Below are 15632 nucleotides of genomic sequence, written 5' to 3'. Positions count from 1 at the left end.
ATTTTCAAAGATTTTTTTTATTTCTGCCTTAATTTCAGTGTTCACCCAGGAGCTATTCAGGAGCAAGTTGTTTAATTTCCATGTATTTGTATAGTTTTGAGAGATCTTCTTAGTATTGCTTTCTATTTTTATTGCACTGTGGTCTGAGAGTGTGTTTGGTATGATTTCAATTTTTTTGAGTTTATTAAGACTTTCTTTATGAGTGAGCATGTGGTTGATCTTAGAATATATTCTGTATACAGATCAGAAGTATGTTCTCATCTTCTGATCTCATCTCATCTTCTGATCTCATAGTCTGTGATTGTTAGGTGGGGTGTTCTCTAGATGTCTATTAGTCCAGTTGATCAAGTGTTGAGTTTAAGTCCAGAGTTTCTTTGTGAGTTTTCTGCTTCAATAATCTGTTTAGTCCTGTCAGTGGGGTGTTGCAATCTCCTACTATTATTGCGTGGCTAAGTCTTTTCATATATTAAGAGGAACTTGTTTTATGAATCTGGGTGCTGTAATGTTGGATGTGTATATATTTAGTATAGTTAAGTCTTCTTGTTGGATCACAGCCTTTATCATTATGTAATGCTCTTCTTTGTCCCTCTTGTTATTGATTTAAAGTCTGTTTTATCTGATATAAGAATAGCAACTCCTGCCCTTTTTTGTTTTCTGTTTGCATGGTAGATCTTTCTTTACTCCTTTACTTTGAGCCTATGGGTGTCATTACATGTGAGATGGGTCTTTTGAAGACAGCAGAGAGTTGGGTCATGTCTTTATCCATCTTGGCATTATATATATCTTTTAAGTGAGGCTTTTAGCCCATTTACATTCAGGATTAGTATTGGTATTTGAGATTTTGATCTTGTCACCACGTTGTTAGCTGGGTGTTATGTAGACTTGTGTATTTGCTTTATAGTGTCTTTGGGCTATGTGCTTAAGTGTGTTTTGTGGTAGCAGGTGTTGTTATTTCAATTCCATGTTTAGTACTCCCTTGAAGACCTCTTTTAAGGCTGGTCAAGTTGAAATGCATTCCATCAGCCTTTGCTTGTCTGAGAACAATTTTATTTCTCCTTCACCTATGAAGCTTAGTTTAGTGGTATATGAAATTCTTTGTTGAAATTTCTTTGGGATGATAAAAATTGGCCCCCAATCTCTTCCTGCTTATAAGGTTTCTCCTGAGAGGGTCCACTGCTAGCTTTACAAGGTTCCCCCATATGTGACCTGACCCTCCTTTCTAGCTGCCTTTAAGATTTTTTTTCAGTGACCATGGTGAATCTGATGACCATGTGCCTTGGGGATGGTCATCTTGTATAGTTTCCATATGGGGTTCTCTGTATTTCATGAGTTAGTATGTAAACCTCTCTAGTGAGATTAGGGAAATTTTCATGTACTATATCCTCAGATATATTTTTCAAGTTGCTTATTCTCTCTCCTTCTCTTTCAGAGATGCCAATGTGTCATAGATTTTGTCTCTTTACATAATCCCATATTTCTCAGAGGTTTTCTTAACTTTTTCAATTTTTTCTTTATTTTTATCTGATTCAAAAAACCAATCTTCAAACTCTGAGATTCTTTCCTCAACTTGTTCTATTCTGCTAATAGTTCCAATTGTATTATGAAATCCTTATAGTGAATTTTTCAGCTATAAAAGTTCAGTTTGTTTCTTTCCTAAAATGGCTATCTTGTCTTTCCACTCTTGAATTATTTTACTGGATTGCTTGGATTCCTTGGACTAGGTTTCAACTTTTTGTGAATCCCAATGAGCTTTTTGCCATCCAGATTCTGAATTCTACGTCTGTCATTTCAGTCATTTCGGACTGGTTAAAAACCATTGCTGGATAGCTAGTGGACTTCTTTGGAGGTAAGGGGACACTCTGGCTTTTTGAATTACTGAAGTTTTTGTGCTGATTCTTTCTTGTCTGGGAAGGTTGGATGTTACTTTAGCTATGATGTAAGCTGACTGTAGTCATTTCTGTATGTTTTCAGAGGGCTAAGGCTCTTTACAGGGACTTTATTTGTGGCTGAATTCTTGCCCTTGGTTTCAGTGGGTGGTATATTAGCAAAATATTTTTGGAATTGTAGTTTGGGCTGTGATTCAGGAGACAGCACTTAAGAGTAATGGTTGGTAGATAGGCACTTAGGTGTGCAGCTCTTTTGTATTTCCTCACATTTGCAGCAGTGCTCTGCAGTGCAGGGTGTGCTGGGAGAGAGGTGACTCCACTACTAGGACTTTTCCTGGGCCTTAGGGGCGCTCCCTCTGATCACTGACACCATGCCTACATTTCTTTTGTTAGGTGTTCTGAGCCACAGGGATTCATCTAGCAGAGGCCATGGCAGAGACATGGACCATACCTTTTTCAGACTGTCCCTGCAAAGGGAGGTATGTCCTGCTCCTTTGCCAGCCCAAGAAATCACACATCTTACCCTTCTTAGTGCTCTGAGAATGTGGGCTTCTCCCCTACTTGAGTGCTGGCCAGTGATCTTGGTTCAGCACCGCAGAACTATGTGCTGTAGTCCTGGGGAGCCAGGACCGGCTCATGGCTCCATCCTCTGGACCCTTGGGCTTGGGTTCTAGGTGCACTAGGGTATCTGAAATGCTCCCAGGCCACGAGGAATGCACTCAGGTGGAGCAAAATGCCCAGGCTGGGTAAAGAAAATGTGGCACATATACAGCATGGAATACTTGCAGTCATAAAAAAGGATGAGTTCATGTCCTTTGCAGGGACATGGATGAAGTTGGAAACCATCATTCTCAGCAAACTAACACAAGAACAGAAAACCAAACACCGCATGTTCTCACTCATAAGTGGGAGCTGAACAATGAAAACACATGGACACAGGGAGGGGAACATCACACACCAGGGCCTGTCAGGTGGTGGGGGGCTAGGGGAGGGATAGCATTAGGAGAAATACCTAATGTAGATGACAGGTTGATGGGTGCAGCAAACCACTCTGGCACGTGTATACCTATGTAACAAACCTGTATGTTCTGCATATGTACTCCAGAACTTGAAGTATAATAATAAAATAAAGAAAATATACTGAAAATATATTTTAAACGTAATTAACATTTTGATTTTATTTTTACTTTTCATTTTGAAACTCAACCACTCAGAATTAAATTAATTTTAATTCCTGCTTCATGTCCATTCACTTATTATTTATCCAGATATAGCCATTTTGATTTATTTGTTCATTACTAATTATTTATTTTTAATAATGGAATAAAGATTCCATTATTTGGGTAGTGACACAAAGCCACTGCACAGAACAAAAGCTAGGACTCTATCAACAGCCCATATCAAGCCTGCTAGTTCCCCTAACATTCCATCCTTCTCTTTCCTCTCACCCAAAAGGCGCATCACTAAGAATCTTATGTTTATTGTTTCTTTTATCTAATTTTATTGTAACTATTTTTCTAAAGAATACACAAACATATATCTAGTACTGTTCTTTTAATCGTATAAAAATGTCAGACTCTGTATCATTTTTGGAACTTCTGTCCATTAACATTGTATTGCTAAAATAAATTCATATTGTTACTTGCCACTATATTGTACTAATTTTTACTCCTATATAATATTAAATTAGTGAATATACTACAGTCTATTTTTATACTGTTTTTGGATATTTTGATTGATTCAAGGTTTTGTTAATATGAATAGTGTCGCTATAAACATTTTTTACATATCTTCTGTTGTACATGTGCAAAATTTCTCTTAGTTTTATACCTTATCATGGAAGTGCTAGAGTTTGCAAATATTCAATTTTAGTGAAAAAAAGTGTCAAATTTTTCCAAAGTGGTTGCTCTAATCTGTAACATGTAAAAGAGCCAATAGATTCACATTTGGTATTATAAGATTTTTAGGTATTTGGAATCCAGTGAGGGTAAAATGTTTCTATATTATTATCTTAATAAATATTATTAAAAATAGAAACTTTCCTCCATTTCTAATTTGGTCAGATAAACTGTCTATTTCAAACTAATTACAAAACTATTTACGTCCTACTTTGAGCTAATTTTTTCTAACTCTTGTGTCATTCCATGATATGGTCATGGTCATGGTCAGTACTCTCATATAGTCGTTACGGCCAAGGTGTTCTCTGCTATAATCCCACTCCCCTAGACAGAATGTCAGGGAGTGAGATCATGTATTTACTTAAGCTTTCCAGCTATTCATTCTTTCTTACTGTAGACACCTCATCTCATCCCAAACGATTTTTAAAGCTATCTAAGAAATTTCCATTGACTACTTAAGTTTGAAAAAGATTTTATTAAAAATATTGCACTACATGGACACATTTACAAACACAGTCATAAGATTGCAATGGTCTATAGAGAGCTGGCCCAAGTGACTAAGTATTTTTTAAAATCCATTCAATTCGATTTCTGGATTTTCATGTTTCTTTCTTATAAGACACTAAGTTACCTAATTTAAATGCAAAGCCACGTTTAAGGTGATTCTCAGACATCTGAAGAGAAGGACTAAGGAATGTTCTTTAAATTGGGAAATAGAAAGGTCAGGAGAGAAATCCTAGTGCAAAGCTCCATACTCAGCAAAAGCAAGGTAAGTATGATGATGACTCATAGGCTTACTGTTGTTTGTTAAGATACATGGAATTTCCAGGAGGAAAGAAGAATGAGAGTTATGGTAAAAATAAGATGGAAGCAAACAGATGTGATCCTGAAACCTTCCCTTCCAACCCTCATCAACCTGAATGCACTACAACAAAGTGAGCTTATATGCATTATCCATGGAATGGCAACTTTCATTCTGATTAAAGATATTTAAAAGCGTCAGACATCTCTAAGAGGGCTTAGCTGAAACTCTTTATGTGTTTCTGATGGCAACATATTTGGCCATTATGAACCAAGATAGAATGTATGTTTTCTAAACTGATACTGAATTGTCTAAATTGCTAACAAGAAATCCTTTCATAACAGTACAGTTTTTAACCTTTACTTTCTTTATTCATCTTTAATTCCTTGCCACTTCCCACTGAGTTGAAATGTTTATATTAAAACAAAACACCCATTGGAATTCTAAAGAAATTGGCTCACCCATCTTTCAAATTACAAGATATTTTTTGACAGTATACAATATTCATTATAATGGAATAAACATTTTAATTTCTTAAGGAACTCTAATTTTCCTTAAAGGAGATGTTTACAACTTACTATTATAAATGCTGCCACTCAATCATAGGAGAAAATGATACTAAAATAGTTCAAGGCTAAAATCACACATAGGGCAGTTGTTCTCGAATATTTATAAGGCCACGAACTCATTTATGTATAACCTATAAACTTGAAGAATTTTTGAACCAATACAGTGGCGAGGAAAGCTAACAACCTAACTGTTAAGATCTATGGCCATTATTTTTCATTTAGTCCTAGAAATACATTTCCTTTCTTTAATGAGTCAATATGGTCCATCTCAAAGAGAAACACGTGGAAGTGAAAAATAAATTTCTAAAGCAAGTGCTGATGGAAGAAGCAGAATTTCCCATTTAAAATACCCAAACAACTCTAAATTATTTAGTAGTTAGCACGCCTGAAATCTCTTGACATAATAGAGAAGCAAAGACCCATATAGAGATATGCGGTTAAATAGTGCTGCCTCTGGTGGCAAAAGGAGTTGCTAAGTTGTTTCACAACATATTTTTCCCCCACAGGCACAGGCCCCTCAAACACTGGAGCCGTCTACGAATTATTCTGACGCTAACTCCACAGCTCCGGACAGAAACACAATAGACGGGCGTGGTCTTATAATCATAAGCCAGTTCCTTTCTCAAGTCCTTCCTGCCTATGTTCGCTTACGTGTTATGGGTTCTGCGGTCCTGATGAAACTCCCTGAAAGGAGAAAAGCCACACACTTCATCCCAGTGGCGAGTTTCTCCTCTTGCTCTAAGCAGGGTGTTTGACCTTCTAGTCGACTGCGTCCCCTGTACCCGGCGCCAGCTGTGTTCCTGACCCCAGAATAACTCAGGGCTGCACGGGGCCTGGCAGCGCTCCGCACACATTTCCTGTCGCGGCCTAAGGGAAACTGTTGGCCGCTGGGCCCGCGGGGGGATTCTTGGCAGTTGGGGGGTCCGTCGGGAGCGAGGGCGGAGGGGAAGGGAGGGGGAACCGGGTTGGGGAAGCCAGCTGTAGAGGGCGGTGACCGCGCTCCAGACACAGCTCCGCGTCCTCGAGCGGGACAGATCCAAGTTGGGAGCAGCTCTGCGTGCGGGGCCTCAGAGAATGAGGCCGGCGTTCGCCCTGTGCCTCCTCTGGCAGGCGCTCTGGCCCGGGCCGGGCGGCGGCGAACACCCCACTGCCGACCGTGCTGGCTGCTCGGCCTCGGGGGCCTGCTACAGCCTGCACCACGCTACCATGAAGCGGCAGGCGGCCGAGGAGGCCTGCATCCTGCGAGGTGGGGCGCTCAGCACCGTGCGTGCGGGCGCCGAGCTGCGCGCTGTGCTCGCGCTCCTGCGGGCAGGCCCAGGGCCCGGAGGGGGCTCCAAAGACCTGCTGTTCTGGGTCGCACTGGAGCGCAGGCGTTCCCACTGCACCCTGGAGAACGAGCCTTTGCGGGGGTTCTCCTGGCTGTCCTCCGACCCCGGCGGTCTCGAAAGCGACACGCTGCAGTGGGTGGAGGAGCCCCAACGCTCCTGCACCGCGCGGAGATGCGCGGTACTCCAGGCCACCGGTGGGGTCGAGCCCGCAGGCTGGAAGGAGATGCGATGCCACCTGCGCGCCAACGGCTACCTGTGCAAGTACCAGTTTGAGGTCTTGTGTCCTGCGCCGCGCCCCGGGGCCGCCTCTAACTTGAGCTATCGCGCGCCCTTCCAGCTGCACAGCGCCGCTCTGGACTTCAGTCCACCTGGGACCGAGGTGAGTGCGCTCTGCCGGGGACAGCTCCCGATCTCAGTTACTTGCATCGCGGACGAAATCGGCGCTCGCTGGGACAAACTCTCGGGCGATGTGTTGTGTCCCTGCCCCGGGAGGTACCTCCGTGCTGGCAAATGCGCAGAGCTCCCTAACTGCTTAGACGACTTGGGAGGCTTTGCCTGCGAATGTGCTACGGGCTTCGAGCTGGGGAAGGACGGCCGCTCTTGTGTGACCAGTGGGGAAGGACAGCCGACCCTTGGGGGGACCAGGGTGCCCACCAGGCGCCCGCCGGCCGCTGCAACCAGCCCCGTGCCGCAGAGAACATGGCCAATCAGGGTCGACGAGAAGCTGGGAGAGATACCACTTGTCCCTGAACAAGACAATTCAGTAACATCTATTCCTGAGATTCCTCGATGGGGATCACAGAGCACGATGTCTACCCTTCAAATGTCCCTTCAAGCCGAGTCAAAGGCCACTATCACCCCATCTGGGAGCGTGATTTCCAAGTTTAATTCTACGACTTCCTCTGCCACTCCTCAGGCTTTCGACTCCTCCTCTGCCGTGGTCTTCATATTTGTGAGCACAGCCGTAGTAGTGTTGGTGATCTTGACCATGACAGTACTGGGGCTTGTCAAGCTCTGCTTTCACGAAAGCCCCTCTTCCCAGCCAAGGAAGGAGTCTATGGGCCCGCCGGGCCTGGAGAGTGATCCTGAGCCCACTGCTTTGAGCTCCAGTTCTGCACATTGCACAAACAATGGGGTGAAAGTCGGGGACTGTGATCTGCGGGACAGAGCAGAGGGTGCCTTGCTGGCGGAGTCCCCTCTTGGCTCTAGTGATGCATAGGGAAACAGGGGACATGGGCACTCCTGTGAACAGTTTTTCACTTTTGATGAAACGGGGAACCAAGAGGAACTTACTTGTGTAACTGACAATTTCTGCAGAAATCCCCCTTCCTCTAAATTCCCTTTACTCCACTGAGGAGCTAAATCAGAACTGCACACTCCTTCCCTGAAGATAGAGGAAGTGGAAGTGCCTTTAGGATGGTGATATTGGGGGACCGGGTAGTGCTGGGGAGAGATATTTTCTTATGTTTATTCCGGAGAATTTGGAGAAGTGATTGAACTTTTCAAGACATTGGAAACAAATAGAACACAATATAATTTACATTAAAAAATAATTTCTACCAAAATGGAAAGGAAATCTTCTATGTTGTTCAGGCTAGGAGTATATTGGTTCGAAATCCCAGGGAAAAAAAATAAAAATAAAAAATTAAAGGATTGTTGATAACCCAGACTCAAATATCATTGGCTTCCTCCAGGAGTAAGTAGGAACAGCTGAGGGCATGCTGGGAGTAAGCAGCAAGAGTGCATTCTGCTTTTGGATTGAGGGAGAGGTCCTTAAGTTCCTCGAATGAGACACAGATCTTTAAGAACTAGTAACTTTTGCATTGATTCTTTTATCCTTTCTTTTCAAAGTCACTGCTACTTGTGTGCTTTGCTATAAATCGAAAGTGTAGTGTTGCCAGAATTGCTGGCTCTGGAAGAAAATTATAGTTGACCACCAATTCAAGTGTTTACTTTATGTCCTTGCCCAAGGAAACACATAATTTGCGTTTTCCCTTTCCAGTGTTTGTGCTCTTCATTGTAATGACCTCCCCAAGCAAATAGCCCTCTCCTAAACATCAAGATGCTCATCCTCATCTTCAATTATGGTGATGTTAATTCTCAATTAAATCCTTAATGCTAAGTATTGATTTGCAATCTTCTGGTTGCATCAAAGAAAAAGTAAGTTGGTTTTCCTCCAAAGTTGCTAAGTTCTTGTGCATTTTTAAACCCATGGAAAAACTTGAACACCAAGCCGTTTTCTTTTTCTCTTGATAAGAACGTGTGCAATAACAATACTTGCTCATTTTGGAGTGATTATAATCTTACAAGTGTTTACATGGGCAAAGGCATGGTAAACAGTTTACCATAAGAAACAATAGTATAAGAAATAAGTGACAAATTTTAAAAAATCTATCATCTTGTTATAACTGGGGGGGTATTAGAAAGTAATCTAAATGAAGCACTCCTATGAAAAATAATTAAGACATAATAAAAATCACTGTCTCGTGGAATCAAAGTCCCTAGAAGATATCCCACTTTTATTAGTACGCTGAGACTTTAAAACTAAGAGTGTGGGGGTTGGTGCATGCAGAGAGGCAGAGAAACAAGCTTAGTAACAGGGAGGAATGAAAACAGAAGCTTACACTTTATTTTCACAGAATTATTTTAATGTTTTTGAGTGTACAATGTATACAATGGAAAATAGACTTACAATTAGTAAGTGACCAATTATAAAATATTACTAAAATATTAAAACAGCTCAATCCATAAATTCATTTCCTAAATATAAATATATATATTTAGTATTATAACATTAAAAGAATGAAACAATAGGTAATTTGCCTCATATACTAAATATGTTTCTAAATAGTTACACTTAAATAAAATTACAGAAAAATTAGAATTAACAACATTCAGGGGAATTTTAAATATTATTTTACAAGTGAAATTAAAAATCAGGTAAGTACAGTAAATGGCTTGCCCATGTTCCCCAACCTGACTTGTCAGAGTATATCTCAGTTCATCTCAATCTTGGTGTTTTAGCTTTCCTCTTCACATGATCTCTCAGTAGAGAAGGTAAAAATTTGAGTAGAATATATGATGCTTTCTTTTGTAATTTGAAAAATAGCTTTATCTATAAGTGGGCTGAACTGTTTGTGTGTGTGTGTGTGTGTGTATACATAGTCATGCATTGCTTTACAATAGGAATACATTTTGAAAAATGTGTTTTTAGGCAATTTCATCATTGTGTCAACACCATAGCACATACTTACAAAAACCTAGGTGGTATAACCTATTACACCCCTAGGCTACAAACCTGTATAGCATGTTACAGCACTGAATACTGTAGGCAATTTTAACACAGTGGTAAGTATCTCTGTATCTAAACAGATCTAAACATAGAAAAGGTACAATTAAATTACAGTATAAAAGATAGAAAATGATACACTTTATTGTATAGGGTACTTACCATGAATGGAGCCTTTTAAAGGACTGGAAGTTGCTCTGGGTGATTCAGTGAGGAAGCAGTGAGTGAATGTGAATGTGAAGGCCTGGGACACTTTATAAACGCTATACACTTAGGCTACACTAAAATTATTTTAAAAATTTTACCTTCAGTAATAAACTAACCTTAGCTTACTGTAACTTTTTTACTTTAAAAACGTTTTAATTTTTAAACTTTTTGACTCTTATGTAATAACACTTAGCTTGAAACACAAACACATTGTACAGCTGTACAAAAATATTTTCTTTCTTTATATTCTTATTTTATAAACATTTTTTGAATTTTTTTTTTTTTTACTTTTTAGACTTCATTATTTAAGGTGCCTATTGAAGTCTCTGTTATTATTAAGTTGTCTATTTCTCCTGTCAATTCTGCCAGGTTTTGTTTCATATATTTTGGGGGCTCTGTTGTCATGTGCTTGTACGTTTATTATATTTCCAGACAGATGAGCCCTTTTATCGTTATAAAATGTCTGTCTTTATCTTTAGTGAGAGATCTTGTTTAAAGTCTATTTTGTGTGGTATTAGTTGTCTTATGGCTGTCTTTATGCTTGGTATGGGCTTTCTACATCCTTTAGCTTTCAACCACTTAAGCTTTTGAATCTAAATTGTGTCTCTTTTAGGCAGCTCATATTTTGACCATTTTTTAATAATCCATTGTTCAGTCTCTGCCTTCTGATTGAAGTGTTTCATACGTGTGTGTTTAATATAATTACCACTAAGAGAGGATTTACACCTACTGTTTTCTATTTGTTTTCCACATGTCTTATGTCTTTTTTGTTCTTTTATTTCTTTATTATTGTTTTATTTTGTATCAAGTAAATATTTTTAAAATTACCATTTTAATTCTCATATTGTCTCTTTTCCTTTTGTAAAGTTCTTTTCCTAGTAATTACCCTGAGGATTACAATTAATATCTTAACTTAAAAACTATATAATTAGGATGAAGATCAACTTAATTTTAATAGTTTACAAAATTTTGCTCCAATGTGGCTATATTCTTTTCCTCCTCCTTTGTGCTATTCCTGTTAGTCAGATTATATCTTTACACTATAACAATTTTATAATTATTGCTTCATGCAGTTTTTTTAAGAGACAGGGTCTCATTCTGTCACCCAGGCTGGAGTGAAGTGGCACAATGATAGCTAATTGTAATCTCAAACTTCTGAGCTCAAGTGATCCTCTCAGCCTTCCAAGTAGTTGAGATTCTAGGTGCATGCCACCACACCCAGATAATATTTTTGTATTTTTGTAGAGCTGGAGTCTCACTTTGTTGCCCAGGCTAGTCTCAAACTCCTGGCCTCAGGCGATCCTCCCACCTTGGGTTCCCAAAGTGTTGGGATTGCAGGCATGAGCCACTTTGCCTGGCCTGCAGTTACCTTTTAAATTAGGTAAGAGAAGAAAAAAGTTACAAGCAAAAACTAAATTTATACTGTATTTTGTAGTTACCTTTACCAGTGCTCTATTTCTTTCTGTGGATTTGTTATTGGGTAGTGTCCTTTCATATTATCACGAAGGACTCCCTTTAATGTTTTCTTTTGTAGGGTATATCTGCTAGTGACAAATTATCTGGTTTTATTTAACCGAGAATGCCCTAAATTCTTATGTTTTTTAAAGAATAATTTGGCTAGATGTAGAATTTTGGGTTAAGAGTCTTTTCCTTTTAACACTTTGCTTATGTCATTTTACTGCCTCCTGAACTTCATAGTTTCTGATAGAAGTCAGCTGTTCATTTTATTAAGGATCCCCTTTACATCTTGAATTGTTTTTCCACTTGCTATTTAAGCTTCTTTTCTGTGACTGCTTTTCTCTTTGTGTGACTCATAACTTTTCATTGAAAACTAGATGTTTTAAATAATATAATGTGGCAGCTCTCTCAATCTATTTTCTGACAGCCACAACACGTTTGTTGTTGTTGCTGCTGTTCATTCAGTTACTTTCCTTGATTGGTTCTAAAAAGTCTATATTCTCTGGCATATGTGGCCACTGAGCTAACTTCTAACCGTGTTCAGTTAGCTTAGTGTTCAGCAAATGAAATAGACTTTTTTTTCTTTTGAGCCAGAGTCTCGTTCTGTCACCCAGGCTGGAGTGTAGTGGTGCGATCTTGGCTCACTGCAACCTCCACCTCTTGGGTTCAAGCAGTTCCCCTGCCTCAGCCTCCCAAGTAGCAAGGACTACAGGCTGCGCGCTAATTTTTTGTATTTTAGTAGAGATGGGGTTTCACCATGTTGGTCAGGATGGTCTCGATCTCCTGATCTCGTGATCTACTGGCCTCGGCCTCCCAAAGTGCTGGGATTACAGGTGTGAGCCACTGCGCCCGGATGAAATAGATTTTTTTAACGATCAGGCCAATAAATTTTCATTCGTTTGTGGAAGGGCACTGCTTGGTGTCAGAGCAGGCCTTCAGTTCTCAGTTTACAGTTCTGCCTTGGACTTCACTTAGTGCTTTTGCAGGGCCTCAGTGTCACTCAGAGGGAAGAAATTAAGAGCCTTCTCAGATCTTTCCTGGATAGTACACAGCCTTACACAATCATATACTTTCCTAGATTCCCAGGAATATGTTGGAGCTTTATAAAGGCCCTTATAGACAACTCTTTCTCCATATCTTCCTTTTCAGTTTTTGTCCAGCTTCTTGTTTACCGTAATTGGCATCACAACTTCTATTAGTTTCCTATGGCTGCTCTAACAAATTGCCACATACTGTTGCTTTAATTCTGCTTCAAATAATAGAAATTTATTCCTTCACAGCTCTGGAGGTTAGCAATTTGAACTCAAGGTGTTGACAAGACCATGTTTCCTGTCATGTCTCTAAGAAAGAATCATTGCTTCTTCCTAGCATCTCGTGATTGACAGCAATCCTTGGTGTTCCCCGGCTTGCAGCTACATCACTCCAATCTCTACCTCTGTTGTCACATACCCTTCTTACTTCTCTGTGTGTGTCTCTTCTGTGTGTCTATATCCAAATTTCCCTTTCCTTATAAGGACACCAGTAACTGGATTTAAGCCAGTAATACTATTTTAATTTGATTATATCTGCAGAACTTATTTTCAAATAAGGTCACATTCACAGGTACCAGGGGCTAATTTAAACATGTTTCTGGAGGACACAGTGCAATCCACAACATGCATTCCATAGTATTTTTCTTCTTATATTGTGCTTCTCAAATCCATATCTTCTATCTCAAGCTATAGTCCTATGTTTTTCCTCCTTTGAGAAGCTGCTATGTTAATTAATTGCCACTTAATGTTTTGAACAACTACTCTAGAAATAGGACTTTTCCCACTGAGTGAACTCTGAATCATGTCAAATAATAATTCCTGTGAATGGGGCTTTTCCATGAAGCTAAGTGACAGGTCAAATAGTGATAATTCTGTGTGGATGGGGCTCTATTAAAGCTCCAAACCTGTTCTGCCCCTCCTAGTGGCTGCTAGGATGATGGTCTTCACAGCTACTATGTTTGCAATGCTGCTGCTTTTTAAGGCTTCTGCAGAGCTGGGCAATGGAAGATGAAACTAGGCCAAGTTAAAATGCCATAAAGCTCACTATTCTTACCAAGATTTAGCTATTTTTCTTGAATAAACACTTTTTGGGCTATTGCAGATTTTTGGTTAATTTTAAGAGTACCAAAGGATATGATTTTGACAATGTTTTCCACGTTCCTCACTGCTTTTAAGAAGGAGCAGATTTTTCAGAGAAACTCACTTTGCCATCTGGAAGTACCACCCATGCGTTGCATTTAGATGTCTTTGCAGTCTTCTTCAGTCTAGAAGAATTCCCCAGTCATTCCTTGACTTCAGTGACATCAGCAGTTTTTGAGATTATTGGACAGATTTACTTTGTAGCATGTTCTTAATTAGGGTTTGTTTTTCATCCAGGTTGTGCATCTCTGGATGGAATATTATAGAAGTGATCCTTTGTTTCCCTTGCTTTTGATTCTTAGCAGTTGGTATATGATTTCAAATTGTCACATTATTTGTGATGTCAACTTTGATCATTCAATTAAGGTGGTGTTTGCCAGACTTCTTAACTATAAATTCTTCCTTCATAATTAATAAGTGTTTTGTGGGAAGGTAATTTGAGACTGTGTAAACATACAGTTCCTCATGAAACTTTCAATATTTTATTTATATCAGTATATATTTATGAACTTCTATTTTATTCAAAAAGTTACTATCGTCATTTACTTTGATATTTAAATTATCTCAGATTTAGGCAGTGTGATCCCCTTCAGGTTGTCTCCTATGCCCTTCTGACAGGCTCCCAACCTTCTTGGATAGTTCTTTGCTTTCTGGTACAAGAAAATAGCCCAGACTCATTTTGTACTTCCTCTGCTCAAGTCCAAGAAGCTTCAGTTAATTTTAGGGAAAAATGGTCATCAGAAAACATGATCTATGTACTAGATATACTCATTGCTTTTAAGTTATTGTTGTTACTAGGTGTCTTCTCAAAAAAGAGCGTTAGGAAATGTATGTTTGTGTTTATGTGTGTATGTGTATGCATAAATATACATAAACCTAAAATATACACACACATATACACGTGTTTATACCTATACTTTTCCTAAATCTATCTTATCTATTTATACTTCCATTTGTATTGAAAACCATAACTCACACCAATATCTCTAATTCCAGTCTAACACCATAGGGTTCGGTCTTCTCATCCCACTTGGTCTCTGTTACTCTGCTCTTGGCTGGCATCCCTTGAAGATATCCTCTTCAAGCCACTTGGGTTCTGATCCCAAACAGCCGCCTGTTACCAGCAGCCCTGCCTTTGTGAAAGTTCTCTTCTTCCTGCTTGGGCTCAGACACTAAACTGGGCCACCATCTGGTCCATTCTCTTTACACCACTCAGACTCTAACATTTTGCTCTTGAGCACGATGCCTCCCCATTCTACTGGCATGGACACTGACCCTGCTTAGCCCCACTTAATGACGTTTTGGCTAAATTGTTTCAAAAGGGAAAGGAAGGGAAGATGAAGAGATATTGAATTCTTATCACAATTTATGCTTACCCATCTACACATATCCATGTACTTTTTAAAAACTGTCTTTAAAAAAAAAACTATCTAAAACAACCTGTTCCCTTCACTTCATCTGGAAAACCGCCATTATTTTTCAGGTATAAGATTGAATATCATTTTACCCGAAAGGTGTTTCCGAAGTCCTGACTCTAGGATAGGATCTAATGGTCACGCATCGTATCACCTCAGTGTCTGGCATGTAGGAGGTTTTGTGTATGTGTGTGTGTGTGTTTTAATCACCCTGATTCTTAACCTACATCTCAAATTTCTAATGATTATTTAGAAGGATTGAATACAGGTTCTTATGCCACCTTAAATGCAATAGAAAGAATGTGTCTTACTATATAGGTTAACTATTTAGAGGTTTCTAAAAATTAATTGATTCCAATACCTATTGATTGCCAAAAAGGAAAAAATCATCAATATTAAGTTAAAAATAAAATCTCGTTTTGGCAGATATTTGCAAAAATATAACTGATTTGATGAAATATCTTCACTTATAGGTCAAGTTCTTTTAGTTACCTAGAGATATATTTAGCAGCTCATTTACATTGGAGGACACCTTGTAAGGTTATGCTGCTTAGTGTTAAATATTTTATAGGAAATTACTGGCATGTCTCCTCAGCCAAACTGAGTGAT

The 15632-nt window shown here is 39.3% G+C and overlaps 1 protein-coding gene across 1 annotated transcript; it reads left to right on the top strand.

Annotated features, from left to right (window-relative positions):
• Positions 1 to 4246: 4246 nt before the first annotated feature.
• CLEC14A (C-type lectin domain containing 14A) lies at positions 4247 to 8146 on the top strand. The gene has a single exon (XM_003831772.7). It carries the CDS (start codon positions 6230 to 6232, stop codon positions 7700 to 7702), a length of 1473 nt encoding a protein of 490 aa, XP_003831820.1. The 5' UTR covers positions 4247 to 6229; the 3' UTR covers positions 7703 to 8146.
• The last annotated feature ends 7486 nt before the right edge of the window (positions 8147 to 15632 follow it).

The sequence above is a fragment of the Pan paniscus genome, chromosome 15 (genome assembly GCF_029289425.2).
Source record: "Pan paniscus chromosome 15, NHGRI_mPanPan1-v2.0_pri, whole genome shotgun sequence".
NCBI lineage: Eukaryota > Metazoa > Chordata > Mammalia > Primates > Hominidae > Pan > Pan paniscus.
The sequence above is the reverse complement of the archived record's forward strand: the minus strand, read 5'-3'. Positions and strand labels throughout refer to the sequence as shown.